Below are 13,073 nucleotides of genomic sequence, written 5' to 3'. Positions count from 1 at the left end.
CGTTCCGTGATCCGTCCGTCTGTTTTAACGTTTGCTTAAAGCTTCCGAATGAATCAGAGTCTCTCGGCAATTCGATTATAAAGAGAGAGAGAGAGAGAGAGAGAGAGAGAGAGAGGGAGAGAGAGAGTTTTGGTCTATCTATCAATGGCCGATGGAAAACCAGACGAGCAGCTCTTCCAGCTTCTTTCGGGTCTTCTCCAACAGGTTTTGATCCCAATTCATTCGAATTCATGTTCGTCGCTCCCAAATTTCAGGATCTCAAAATCGAAATCGTCTTAATCGAATAGCTTTTGATTCCCTGTGGTTTGATATTTAGATTGAATACACAACTTTTTTTATTCTCAGGTTGAATCGTTAACGAATACAGAGGAAGTAGAATTGCGTTCGAAGATCGAAGCTCTGGGCTTAGAAGTCACCAAAGTGCCATCAAAGTCCGCTCAGCCCCTCACCGAGGTGGAGATTGCTAATGAATTGGATAAGTTATCAGCCAAGATTGACGATGTTGACGAGATGATCTCATCGGCTCTTGCTTCTGATCCGCAAGTTCAGACTCTTCTTAGCGGCACTGCCGATGTTTGGATGCCTGTTATCACTGCCAACTCCGAAGAGAGACTCAACTTCACTGCTTCCATCGATGATCTTGACGATATTACTACCAATAACGACAAGAAGAGCAGCTCGTAATCTCTTTTTTTGGCTTCTCCAGCCTTTACTTTTTTCAGTTCAATGTGTCATCTCTCAGATATTTGATGATAGAGGTTTATTCGGATTGAATACATACATCGAATAAAAAAAAGTTGTAATTCAATATTGACATTTGATTATTGTGGATTATGCAGATTGAATACAACAAATGTTTATTTTTATTATCGTGAGCTTTCCGGAATGCAAATTTGCACACTGCAAGTGTTTTCTCAGGGGTAAGAGAATAAAATCTCAGGATGAACAATTTCTACATGAACAATGTATCTTTCTTCTGTAAATAGAAAGGCTATTCAGTGTGGAAGGAACACCAAGAGAGTGAGTGGTGGTGGCTTTAAGCAGATGAAGCTTTTGCTTTCTTACAGAAGGCGTCAAGCCAGTCCATTGTAACACTCTTTGGCCTCTCTAGTGCCAGTCCAAGAGCTCTGTCCCATATTAGCTGTAACCAACCCACAATTAACATAAGCTGAGTTCTATTTTATATTGCCTTGTAGTAACAATTACGCATATATTACCTGAGAGCAGATACCAAGACTCCTTGAGACACCAAAGAGCACAGTGTAGTACCTATAAAAACGCACACAGTGTTATAGTCGACTACTGGCGTAATTGGCTCAAGTATATGTTATTAAACGACAAGTATGTTTCTTACCTTGCTTCTGTTAGACCATAGTGGTTGAGCAACACTCCACTGTGAGCATCAACATTTGGCCATGGGTTCTTCACCTGTAGCAAGCAACCCATCACAGGATTCAGTATGAGACGTATCCATTGAATTATTGGTGATTTATGTTTCATACTTTATGTGAAATATATCCATTACATGAATTGGTCCCCTTGGTAACGAGAAAAGATTAGAAATATTACCTTTCGGAGTTCGGTGAGAACAGGAGGCACAACTTCATAAAGCTTTGAGACCTATAGAAATGAAGGTCTTGTTAGCCGCTGCACAGTTATATAATTCTGTAAGAGCGCAAAAGAAAAACAGAAGAAAATAAAAGTACCAGCTGGAAAAGAGGGTCATCAGGTAAATGCTTCAAGGCAAATTCTCTTTGGCATACATATCTTGGATCAGTTTTGCGAAGAACACCATGTCCATATCCGGGAACAACCTGCAGACCAACCAAGCTTTGACAACTAATTACTTGGTAAACAGTAAACTATGCTTTGTAACATTAACATATAACTCAGATAAGAAAAACCAAAATTAGCTAAAACAGGATCCCACACTTTTCTAACAGTATAATTGCCATCATTTATCAAAAACTACTAAGACAAGACATTCACTCAATTTTCCATGATCCTTTGGGAGTAAATATAAACAGTAATTCAATGTTGATCTGGCAGCGACAAAGTAGATGAATTTGTGTTTTTACCTTGCCACTGTTCAGTGTTTTCCAGACATATTCTTTCAACTGGTCTTTCGAAATGTTTTCTCCACATTCCTCGACAACTGATTTGATCCAAAGCAAAACTTCCTGTTGCAACAAGACAACAAAGGGAAAAAAAGGTAAGATTCTGTTCTTCTACCTTATAATCGTACCATAAAACTATCACAAACTTCCTATATAATATACAACAGGCAACTCATGAAGCTCTACCATAGATTGAACAGTCAAATATTTGTTGAGGATATAGACAAAGAGATACCTGATTAGCCAAACCATGGAGTGGTCCAGCCAAACCGTTTAATGCAGCTGCAAATGAGAGATACGGATCTGAAAGTGCACTACCGACCTAAATACAGAAACGAACCATCAGAAATGTCAATCCTAAGCAAAGGTATCTGAATTGCATGTGGAACATTCGACATTGGTAAACTATGAGCATACGCACCAGGTGACCAGTGTGAGCACTAACGTTTCCACCTTCATGATCACTAAAACCAAAAACAAGAAGAAAATAAAAATTGTCATGCTAATAATTGTAAGTCTTTGAAAATAACAACAAAAATGATAAGAAAATCAAGTTAAAAGACATAATTGGACGAAGAAATTAGTACAGACCTGTGGATAGTAATGTAAAGCCTCATGAGCTCTTTCATTTTATCATCATCAAATCCCAACATGTGGGAAAAATTTGCACCATAATCCAAAGATTTATCTGAGGGAATGGAATCGCCATTCTTATACATCCTGCAATGATTTAGTGTAGCGGTAAATACGAAGCAAAAAACAGAGGATGACAAATCTTTCTTATAATCCAGAAGCTGCAAGATACATGGAAAAAAAGAGAGCAAAAAGGACTAGTCCTCACTAACCTCCGATAAACATATGCAGCTACGACAGGAACACGAGCAATCAGGTTGAGGCAATCCTCGTATGTTGGCTCCCAGAACCTGGACAGAAAGATTTTGTGATTATGCATGTTAAATTTTAATGCTATCAAGAACTACACCAGAAACTCTAAAAACGTACTTTGACTTGTGAATTCCATTCTCATATGCCTTTTGGAACTCACTTTGCACCTGGATATCAGGTAAGGAAAGTTATCATTAGCAACAAAAAAAAAAACAGTAAGCTCTAACACATTACAACAAGAACAAGCAAACAACAATGGGAGTCTTAGAGATCCACACCTGGAGAGCCATGACACCGCTAGCAAATTGAGTCATTGGGTGAGCCGTAGAAGGCAGGGCATCGATGGCATTGTACACATAATCTGCATAAAAATTGAATAGAGATCAGGAAATGAGTAGAAGTGTAACACGAAAACCACACAAAAAATAAACAGACTGCTTTTTTTGCAAACCTGGCACAGCAGCACGGTTTGCCAAGTCTTGTGATAGTGCTTCAACTTGCTCTTTGCTAGGTACCTGTACGAAAATACGTAAAGAAGGATATTATATTGAGTGGAAACTAATCGTCTCGACATGCCCGTGACCAACTTATAAAATTGTACAGAAGAGGCGCACCTTTCCAGTTAAAAGAAGCCACAAAAGACCCTCGGGCAACGGCTCTCCTCCAGACTGAGCAGCAGGCAATACTTTCTGGCACTCAGGAATTGACAAGCCCCTAAAGCGTATTCCCTGAAATAATGATAAGATAGTTGCAACAACAGCCTTTGAATGGGGAAGGAGGAGCACTTGATATATTCTATACTAGGATCTAACCAAACAATTGTAAAGATATACAAAACGTTATCAGTACCTCTTCCGGGTCAAGCAATGAGGTTTCCCAGAGCAATCCAGTCATCCCTCTCATCCCACCAATTACCTTCATTTAGAAGGAAATTGAAATGACTCATTCAAGGGGAGACTTTTATGGGGACAAAAACAAACAACCACGTAATTCATCATGTTATTTACCATATCAACAGTGATGTTTCCCAGTTGGACCTTCCCATGTTCTGACTTCAGTTTCTTCAAACGGTCCTGAAATTGGAAAATTTTCTATGAGGAAAGAGGAAGCTAGAAAAACAAAAGAGGTAGCCTGCCTTAACTTCTTAGAAACAATCTCAACCATAAATCCATATTATAGCATCACAAAAAAATTCATTTCATGTAAACGGAGTAAAAAGCTAACCTGTTGTTCCGGAATCAACTCTTGCAGCTGCGACTTGAGGTCCTGCATTCACATCATTTACACAAAATGAGCAAAGACTCCACAAGCAGCAGGTCGAAAAGTAATCTCAGGATAAAACAAAAACATATAGTCATTATTACTAAGCATTTTTTTTAATTATACAGGTATTCTGGCCCCACAGAAGTGGGTCCAGACTAGCCACGTGTTAGCAGTCTACGTTTCCAGCCCACATGTCGAATGTTAAGTCTCCAGTGGCCGGGACCCGAACCAAAAACCTTAAATCTAGTTGAGGTTGTTGTCAGCGAGTTCCCTAGTTCTAACGACCAAAAACCTTAAATCTAGTTGAGTCGCAGCTCGATAACCCTGGTGGCTTCACCGTATTGGGCTTTGCCCTCAAGTTAGTCACCACCAGGCCAGAAGCACTGGTTCATTTTCGATCTAGTTTGAGACAAAAATAAAATGTATACACTAGAAAGATCACATTGCAATCAAAACAACTACCATATCGGTAGAGCTCTGCATCTGAATCCATCTAACGGAGTTGCTGAGCGAAGACTGTTGCCCCTAATCACATTAGATCCAATCACCAGTTGGTTAGCATGATCAAACCAAACGAAAAAACAAACCCCAGAATCTCAGTGCGATGTAAAGAAACTCACAACGCGAGACCTCAGCCTCGCTAAGGCCGATACGCTGCGGAAGAACACCATTCTCCAATACTCAAAAACCTGTAACAGTATCCAAATATTAATTTCAAAAAAAGCAATCAACAACACTAACCGAATCAGGAATCTACAAACAACCGAATAAGTTTTATCGCCTTAATCTAAAATTCAGAGATTCGATCAGCGAAGCCAATTCTGAGATTCCAGGAGAAAAAAATCAAGGACTATTTGTTCTCCTATAATCGCGGAAGACTAACAATTGGAATGAGAATCGCTAGGAATCAGGCGAAGAACATACCAGAGATTCGGGAGGAGCGTGACGGCGAATCGAGAAGAGAGAAGAAGGCGATTGTTGAGGACACTTTTAGCTGCCGCGTGTGATGCCCAAAATGATCTTTTTTATATATAAACGGCGAAAAAAAAAAAAGCCAGCAAAATGCCATTTGGATTAGATTTAAAATTCCTATTTTGACCTTAGGAAACGTTGAGAAGGCAAATTAAACCGGGGCAAGTAATCTTGTACTAAACCGGAATCAAACGGGTACAGGTCAGCTTGGGACTTTTGGCCTTTTGCCTTTTGACTTTTACCTTTTGGGAAACCAAACCGAATTAATTTGGCTATCGTATTATTTGAAGTAACACGAACGTTTCTAGACCTAGAAAAGCTAGGTTTGAAATCGTCAATTTTCCAAATATGATCAGATTCAGGCTCATTGAACAAATGGAACATAAGAACGCTTCCAACAAAGGTACTAGGAGGCGAGAGTTCTAAAAAATTTAATACTTACTCCGTATCATTTTAAATGATGTTTAAGATTTTTACACAAAAATTTAAAAAAATATAATTTTTTATACAATTTATCTTGGTTACATAAGATAACATTAGATAAAACTATTTCAACTAATAAAAAATATACTCCTTTTGTTCTTAAAAATAGGATGTTTTACAAAATTTTGATGTTCCAATATATAAGATGTTTTCATTTTTTAAGGTAATTTTTACTTTATTAAAAATTGTGTACCTAATCATATTTTAATTGTCTATTTTGTAATTGGTTTAATACCATTAATTTATAGTTTTAATGATATTTTCTAGACAAAAGATAGTTTTCTTAATATGTGTGTTTCTACATAAACATCTTATATTTAAGAACAAAGTGAGTAATATTTTGTAATCGATCACAAATTTCAAATGATATTAAATTTTATTTAGAATTGTGAAAACATGACTTATTATGAAACAAAATAAAAATTTATAAACACCATTTAAAGTGATACGAAAAGAATATTAAAAAGAAAAAGTAAATACGAAATCAAAATTATCTAAAAATAGAATTTTTCAGAACCTCTATAGAACCTCGTTTGCTTTTGCGTCTATTTTTCATTGGTTCTATTTTTTCATTTTAATTTAGATTTTAATTATTTACTAGAATAATAATAATTTTTTATTTAGATACCCAAGTTAAGAACTCAACCATTTGAGGTTGTTCTAACTCACAAAATATTTGAGTAAGATATAATTTACCATCATCCTTTGTATAATTTGTTATATATCATGACTGTTTGGGTTCTGCCATTTAGATTTGGACGAGTCTCTTAACATCACATATACTACTGTAAAGTCATCTTCTATTTGGCCCTTGAGATATATACTAGTATTGTGGTCACGATCTTCTATTTCTCTAACGTCAGTAACATATATGTAGATCGATGTAAAGAAGATAACCGAATTGTTTGAACGTTTACAGTTTGTTAAAACACAACTATTATAATGTCCATATGATTCTAAGAAACTAGTTAAGATGATGAATATATATGTGGGTGTGTTCTATACTTTTATATTACACGGCCTTTGGGTTAACGATTTAAATATGTTACCAAAAATTTCATGTACCCAAGAGTCCAAGACTGTTTAACCTATGGTTTAGTTATGACAGGGAGGATCAAAGGAAAGTTAGCAAACCATAACAGTTGGTGTTATAAGTAAAGAGCAAAAGGTAGAAACAGATATCTAATCGTTTGAATAAAATTGTGCTGAAAAAATCATAAAGACGATTAAATAATGCTGAACATCTGCAACGATTTACAGCTAGACATTAAATTCCTCACATTTTGAAACATGTTTGTGTAAATGTATTTAACCATTGATATGTAACACATTCGATTATATATAACGACCAAACACTATAGCTAGTTAATCTCTGTTCTAAGTACCATGCAAACTTTTCTCGAAACAATACAACAGATAATCAAGCACATTCACACACCAAAGAATTATTACACGTCCAATAGTAGCACATCAATGAAGTTACATATCAAAATAACTTGGGTTTTTTACCCACGACGATTAAATACAGTCACTTCTCCGAGAAGGACTGCACATAAATTAAACTCTCCATTACAACCCTCAACCTTGGCAAAGTCAGTCTACCAAAAGTTTCATTTTCTCATCATACCCATCAAAATGAAAATCCCAAAAACATGACAATTTTCGTTTGCTTTCATTCCCCAAACGATTAGATCTCATCAACCAATGCGATTGAAGGATCAGAGAAACGCCTAGCTAGAAGATAAAACCTTTGGTTACTTATGAAATATTGTGACCCTTTGTATCGAAGCTGTTGCTGGTGTTGTTGTTGTTGAAGATGAACCCTTCAACTTGTGAAGAAGAAGGAGAAGATCTCATGGGAAACGAAGAGAAGTAATCTTCTCCTACATCTTGGATCAAACCTTCTAGGTCAAAGTAAGTGTTTGTGTTCGTAGTATTCTGATCACCGGATCCCCATTCTTCTTTTACCTCATGGTTTCCACCGTTTGCTAATAAACCGGTGAAACTCGTACGCCTGTTAACCGGCTGATGATCTCCGCAAACCGGTTCTTGAGACGTGGGAATTCTCGGTCTGGCACTCCTTTTACCGGTTTTGACCTCTACGGCTGCTGGTTTTCCGGTTAGACTTTGTACGAGTGAACGGAAGTTCTTGACGTCGGTCTTGATGACCTCCGGTGCGAATATATGGATGATGCGAATCTTGGGCTTGATCTTGGATATTACTTGTGAATTCTTGTTCATGGAAACCCTAGAACTCGAACCTTTATTAAAATTACCTTGATGATATTGAGTAACCTCCATTGATTCTCTCACCATAAAACTAGAAACACAGACGATAAAAGTTATAAACGAATGAGAAAAGATCCGATGTGTTTTTCTTTGTGAAATGTGCTGTTTGAACAAAAATAATTGGCAAGTCGTGGAATAATACTGCGGCGGTTGGTTATATATATTTATGTAGAATTTTCAAGTATAGGGTTGTTGGTTAGTCAAAAAACATTTTATTAATAACAAACTTGAATATCAAAATGGTAAACAATGTGTTGGACGAAACATCTATGGACCTGCCCTCCATGACACACACCAACTTGATTTAAATAAAGTCTTTAAGTGTATATACTATTATTTATATGAGAACATTTTTAGTTTTATTTACGAGGAATTTGTTATCAACCAACCAACTGACGAGAAATCTAAACTACACTATTATAAAATATTATACATATCATTTAGGTACATATGCATAGAGGTAGCATGAACCATATCTTTGGTCACAATTTAAATTGATTTTTGTTTCAAAAAAACAAAACTAATTTGATTTTTTTTGGAGCGTAAAAAGGTGTTATTGTCGGCATGTAGTTATGAAAACTAATTAATTATGATGCTGTTTCAGTTTTTATACTATGTATGTATATCAGTATATGTATATTTCTCTTTACAAGTGTTATTACTGTCTAATTCTCACTGCTAATTAATTGATATGCTATATGGCGTTTCTGCATCTTTAAATGATTCATATATGTTGTCCAAAAAAAAATGATTCATATATTCTGTTGGTTAATGACATCGTATTTAGAATTTAATTTTGTTATAAATTATAATTATTCAAATCTTATGCAGTTTTAATACTGATTTCTATAATTTGTGGGGTCAAAATCTGACTCAGGAAACTGTCACTTGAAAACCGACATTGTTATAATCCTACTTTTAGTTAATTTGCTTCGGTTTCATGATGTAGTAATAATTTTTTTTGGTAAAATTGATGATGTAATAACTAAAACCATTAAACTATACTACAAGGTAATAAAAGTAAAAGTTCCAATGCTAGATTCAGATTACTAGTCTTAATATCATCTTATTTAGGTTGAAATCCGACTTGATTAACCAAAAATAGTTTACCTTAACCAATCAAACTAATCTACCACACTTAAATAGTTTATAAATATCTTATTAGTTCACATCATGTATTTAGACACTTACATATATACTAGATTTTTCACCCGCACATCCGTGCGGGTAGATTTTCATTTTATAAATATATAACGATACCATCGTAAAACTTTAAAAGATATTTACATTTTAGTGTTATATATTGTGTAAATCTATAATGTTATTGGTTATGTTTTTTATTCTATATTATTAATGTATAATGATTTGTTTTATATATTTTACTTTATTATTAATTGTTATTATATATTAATATATTTTCGAGTTTGGTAAAATAAATTCATAGTATGAAATAAAAAAATTGAGAATCTCCTTTATTTTTTCTAATTTTTACAGACTGAATACAATACATTTTAAAATTTTATTTAGTTATACTATAAACTGATATTTTCTTGGGATTATTTGAAAAATACCCTACTTGTGTTTTCAAATTTGATAAATACACCTTATTTTTTTTATTTTTGAAAACTAACTCTTTTTATATGTGATAAGACATATTTATCCAAATTTAACTTAGATATTATATTTTAATAAATAAAGATTAAATTCAAAAAATATTGTCATTGCTGTTATCTTCAAAATAAACAGATAATCTAATATGGTTAAATGAATAACTGGATTAAAATGTCTGCAAATATTTTCTAAAATCAATATTTAAACCTTATATATCATACGATTCACTACATCTTTTCAAACTAACCAGTGTAATCATAACCATAAACAATTTGACTGATTTAGTTTAGTTAATAATATGATTACATGTGGGCTGTAAAGCATGGGTGCGTCTACTCTAGGAGCTGTCTCGCTAGAGATGTTCGGGGATGGTTTTGGAAACGTTTTGGGAAGGTTTTTTTGATAGTTTGGCTTTAAATCGTGTCCCTTGTCGAGCTTAGTAACATGAGTTTGTTATCCGAGTGGAGATACCAAGATGATGGAGCAATTGTGCCGATGTGTTTGGCCAATTCTGGTTATGATATCTAATCAGGCCAAAGCAGATTTCACCATTTTTCCTGTTCAAACAAAAAAATGGCGTCCTTTGATGCTTTATGAAACATCTTCATGTGATACGGAAACCTGTAAAATTTTAAAACCGAACACAATCTCTGATCTTAAAGGAAGAAGATGACGACATGCTTTTAAATTAAGCATGTGTATAATTTTAAATGGCCTTCTCATTTATTATTTTAATTTGAAACTTACGATGTTATTTGATAAGGATAATTTAGTCAATTCTCTAAGTAGAAAGTGTAATTTTCAAAAACATTAAATAATGGTGTATTTATCAAAATAAAATCTTATTAAGAGGTACTTATCCAAATTTTTCCTATTTTTTCTTAGCATAATTTATATTTCTATGTTATTTATTTTAGTATATTATGGGATTTTATAAGTAAATACATTATAATAATAATAGATTATTAATTATGAAATCAATCGCTGCATTAATTTTAAAATATTTTAAAATTTTATTAAGATTCTGTTAGGTTTTTTCAACATATATTGTTATAAGTAAAAATAAAATTTAAATTTACAATTAAAATTTATTTATTAATATCTATATAATTTATAAGATTTTTTAGAAATGTTATATATTAAATAGATTAACTTAAATAGTCAAATAGATGTAATTGATGAAATAGACCTATTATGAATTTTTATGGTATTTCTATTAATAAAGAAGATATAAAATTTAATTATAAAATTTGAAAAATAGCATACACTTTTATTTTATTTTGTTTTATAATTTTATTTAAATTAATGTATAATAGTATATATTATTAATTACGAAATTAATCAATGGTATTAATTTAAATAAAATATTTAAAATTTTTAGAAAGATTTTGTTAGATTTTTTCTCAACATTTTGTTATAACTAAAAATAAAATTTAAATTTACAGTTAAAATTGATTTATTATTAATATCTTTATATATTGAATAGATTAATATAAATAATTAAATAAATGTAATTAATGAAATGGACCTAATAAGACTAGTATGACTTTTTTTATGGTAGATAAAAATGGTACTTCTCTTTTAATAGAGAAGATAAGCTCCTTAGACATATACATATATAAATATATTCGTGAGCTCATTTATCTACACATGTCTGAGGTGTCGACGCATATATATGTCATGGTGTTTAAAAAAACCCCAAGGAAACATATTTTCTCGTTGTTTTTTTTTTTCTAGTAAACTGGTTATTTAAAATTTTGCACTGAAAAGCTGACATTTTTAGCTTACAAAAAAAAAAGCTGACATTTTTACAAAAGGAAAAATAATATACAAACCTTTTAAAAAGTTTCAAGCACCTAAAATAGTAGTTGACTTTTGTTTTGCCAAAGGAGCAAACAAGAGCGACATGGTGGATTTAACCTCCGTTGACTTGACGTAAGTTGTGATTTATTTTTATTTCAGAAACCTAATTTAGATCATATCGAGATGTCTTCCGAAAATATTTTATTTTCAAGTCGTTACAAATACATGACTTGTAGGGATGGAGTTATGTCACCACAATTCACAAACAAAGGCTAAAGCAAGTGTTGCATATTTAATAAAATGCGCTATTATTTCTACAAAATCACATACAAACTAAACTAAAAAAATCTCTCAAGTCTATGAGTTTACAACCTTTCGTTATATCTTTGGCCAAAGTGTAAAAATTAAGCTTTTACTCATGCGAAATACTTTTTTTTTTAAACAAAACAAACGAAATATCATTATATTCTGTGTTTTTGACCATGTTTTGTTAAGTCTTGAAAACAATACATTAATTTGGTTGTAATTTTTAAGAGGTCATAATTAATTTTCAATATTTAACTTAAACATAAATTAATTTATAAGTCAAAGCTTATTTATTTTCATCTATAAATATGAAAGTGTGTTTGATATTAGCGTGTTTGGTTATATAAACCTCAGAGATTCGATATTTTGCTAAATAGCTGTATTTTCAATTATTATAAATCTAGGGGGAGCAAAATCTTTGTAGTCATTATTTTTAATGCTCTTACGCGGACTGGAGGACTTGTTCTACTTCTATTTTTTTTATTTTTATTTTTTTTGTTTAACCAGGTGTTGACTTTGCGGCCCACCACCTAGGCCCGGCGCCAGCTTTTGTCTGTACCTTTTTACGGGCTCTGGACACGCATCCCCCTCCACGCGAGTCGAACAGCCGACCTCTCCTTCCCAAGAAGATAGTACCACTGGACTACGAGGTCCTGGGTGCTTGTTCTACTTCTATGCCAACTTTTGAATGCAAAATGTATGTGAATGGGGGCATGAACTAGAAACCATATCATTCGTCGATTTAAATAACTAGAGAGAGTGGAGTTCATTAATTTAGGTTTCACTCAATAAACATGTCCAGTGTAATTTGTAAATACGAGTTTGTTTATATAAGAAGTTAACTATTCATTAAGAAATTTTGTCTTCTCACATTATTTATTGGTTCTCTACTAATATGTGTATTTGGGCCACTTTAGCTAATTGAAGACAATCCTGTAACGTTTTAATTTTCATGCAATTTAAATTGAAAAACTCATTATAAAGAGAAAAAAATATTATTAAGAAATTAATATATGAAAAAACATTTCAAAACTGTGGCATATAGATTTGGAAATGTATATTACATCAAGGTGATATGGTCAAAATCACAGAATATAATGTCATCCACTAGCTGCAACCTGCAGTAGCTCCAGTAGTTGTCTCCTCCATCGCTAGTATTGACTGTGAAGAGGACATCGAAGAAGTGGTGGTTGAGAAGTAGTTTTTAAATCAAAATTTTCTCTAGTTTCTTATAAATTATATTCTCAGACTATGGATTGTCATTTGAAAGCCTTTGTACTTTGAAATCTGCAAAAGAATCTATTTGTTTTAACATTACAATATAATTTCAGTGTCTAACTAAAC

At 33.0% G+C, this 13,073-nt stretch overlaps 3 protein-coding genes across 3 annotated transcripts; 1 reads left to right on the top strand and 2 right to left on the bottom strand.

Moving 5' to 3' along the window:
• Positions 1 to 45: 45 nt before the first annotated feature.
• Positions 46 to 869, top strand: LOC111215194. Its single transcript, XM_022718549.2, has 2 exons — positions 46 to 204; positions 346 to 869. The coding sequence occupies exons 1-2, from the start codon at positions 145 to 147 to the stop codon at positions 682 to 684; spliced, it is 399 nt and encodes a 132-aa protein (XP_022574270.1). The 5' UTR covers positions 46 to 144; the 3' UTR covers positions 685 to 869.
• On the bottom strand, positions 846 to 5,295 carry LOC111215193 (citrate synthase 4, mitochondrial-like). Its single transcript, XM_022718548.2, has 20 exons — positions 5,190 to 5,295; positions 4,886 to 4,954; positions 4,728 to 4,790; positions 4,227 to 4,268; positions 4,010 to 4,075; positions 3,852 to 3,917; positions 3,617 to 3,730; positions 3,454 to 3,517; positions 3,281 to 3,363; positions 3,120 to 3,169; positions 2,963 to 3,040; positions 2,709 to 2,837; positions 2,539 to 2,581; positions 2,353 to 2,439; positions 2,079 to 2,180; positions 1,707 to 1,814; positions 1,570 to 1,620; positions 1,355 to 1,428; positions 1,218 to 1,269; positions 846 to 1,141 (listed from the first exon to the last, which is right to left on the bottom strand). Exons 2-20 carry the CDS (start codon positions 4,934 to 4,936, stop codon positions 1,037 to 1,039), a joined length of 1,428 nt encoding a protein of 475 aa, XP_022574269.1. The 5' UTR covers positions 4,937 to 4,954; positions 5,190 to 5,295; the 3' UTR covers positions 846 to 1,036.
• Positions 5,296 to 5,473: 178 nt separating this feature from the next.
• On the bottom strand, positions 5,474 to 9,268 carry LOC111215423 (VQ motif-containing protein 18-like). Its single transcript, XM_048755276.1, has one exon. It carries the CDS (start codon positions 8,034 to 8,036, stop codon positions 7,479 to 7,481), a length of 558 nt encoding a protein of 185 aa, XP_048611233.1. The 5' UTR covers positions 8,037 to 9,268; the 3' UTR covers positions 5,474 to 7,478.
• Between the last annotated feature and the right edge of the window lie 3,805 nt (positions 9,269 to 13,073).

The sequence above is a fragment of the Brassica napus genome, chromosome C4 (assembly GCF_020379485.1).
Source record: "Brassica napus cultivar Da-Ae chromosome C4, Da-Ae, whole genome shotgun sequence".
NCBI lineage: Eukaryota > Viridiplantae > Streptophyta > Magnoliopsida > Brassicales > Brassicaceae > Brassica > Brassica napus.
The sequence above is the reverse complement of the archived record's forward strand: the minus strand, read 5'-3'. Positions and strand labels throughout refer to the sequence as shown.

Excerpts from the sequence above, each read along its gene's own strand:
- LOC111215193 (XM_022718548.2), bottom strand. The coding sequence starts at position 4,936 with ATGGTGTTCTTCCGCAGCGTATCGGCCTTAGCGAGGCTGAGGTCTCGC. Across the intron at positions 3,518-3,616 it reads GGCTTCTTTTAACTGGAAAG|GTACCTAGCAAAGAGCAAGT; the intron begins GTGCGCCTCTTC and ends ATTTTCGTACAG. Across the intron at positions 2,838-2,962 it reads GCTGCATATGTTTATCGGAG|GATGTATAAGAATGGCGATT; the intron begins GTTAGTGAGGAC and ends AAATCATTGCAG.
- LOC111215423 (XM_048755276.1), bottom strand. The coding sequence starts at position 8,036 with ATGGTGAGAGAATCAATGGAGGTTACTCAATATCATCAAGGTAATTTT.
- LOC111215194 (XM_022718549.2), top strand. The coding sequence starts at position 145 with ATGGCCGATGGAAAACCAGACGAGCAGCTCTTCCAGCTTCTTTCGGGT. Across the intron at positions 205-345 it reads TTTCGGGTCTTCTCCAACAG|GTTGAATCGTTAACGAATAC; the intron begins GTTTTGATCCCA and ends TTTTATTCTCAG.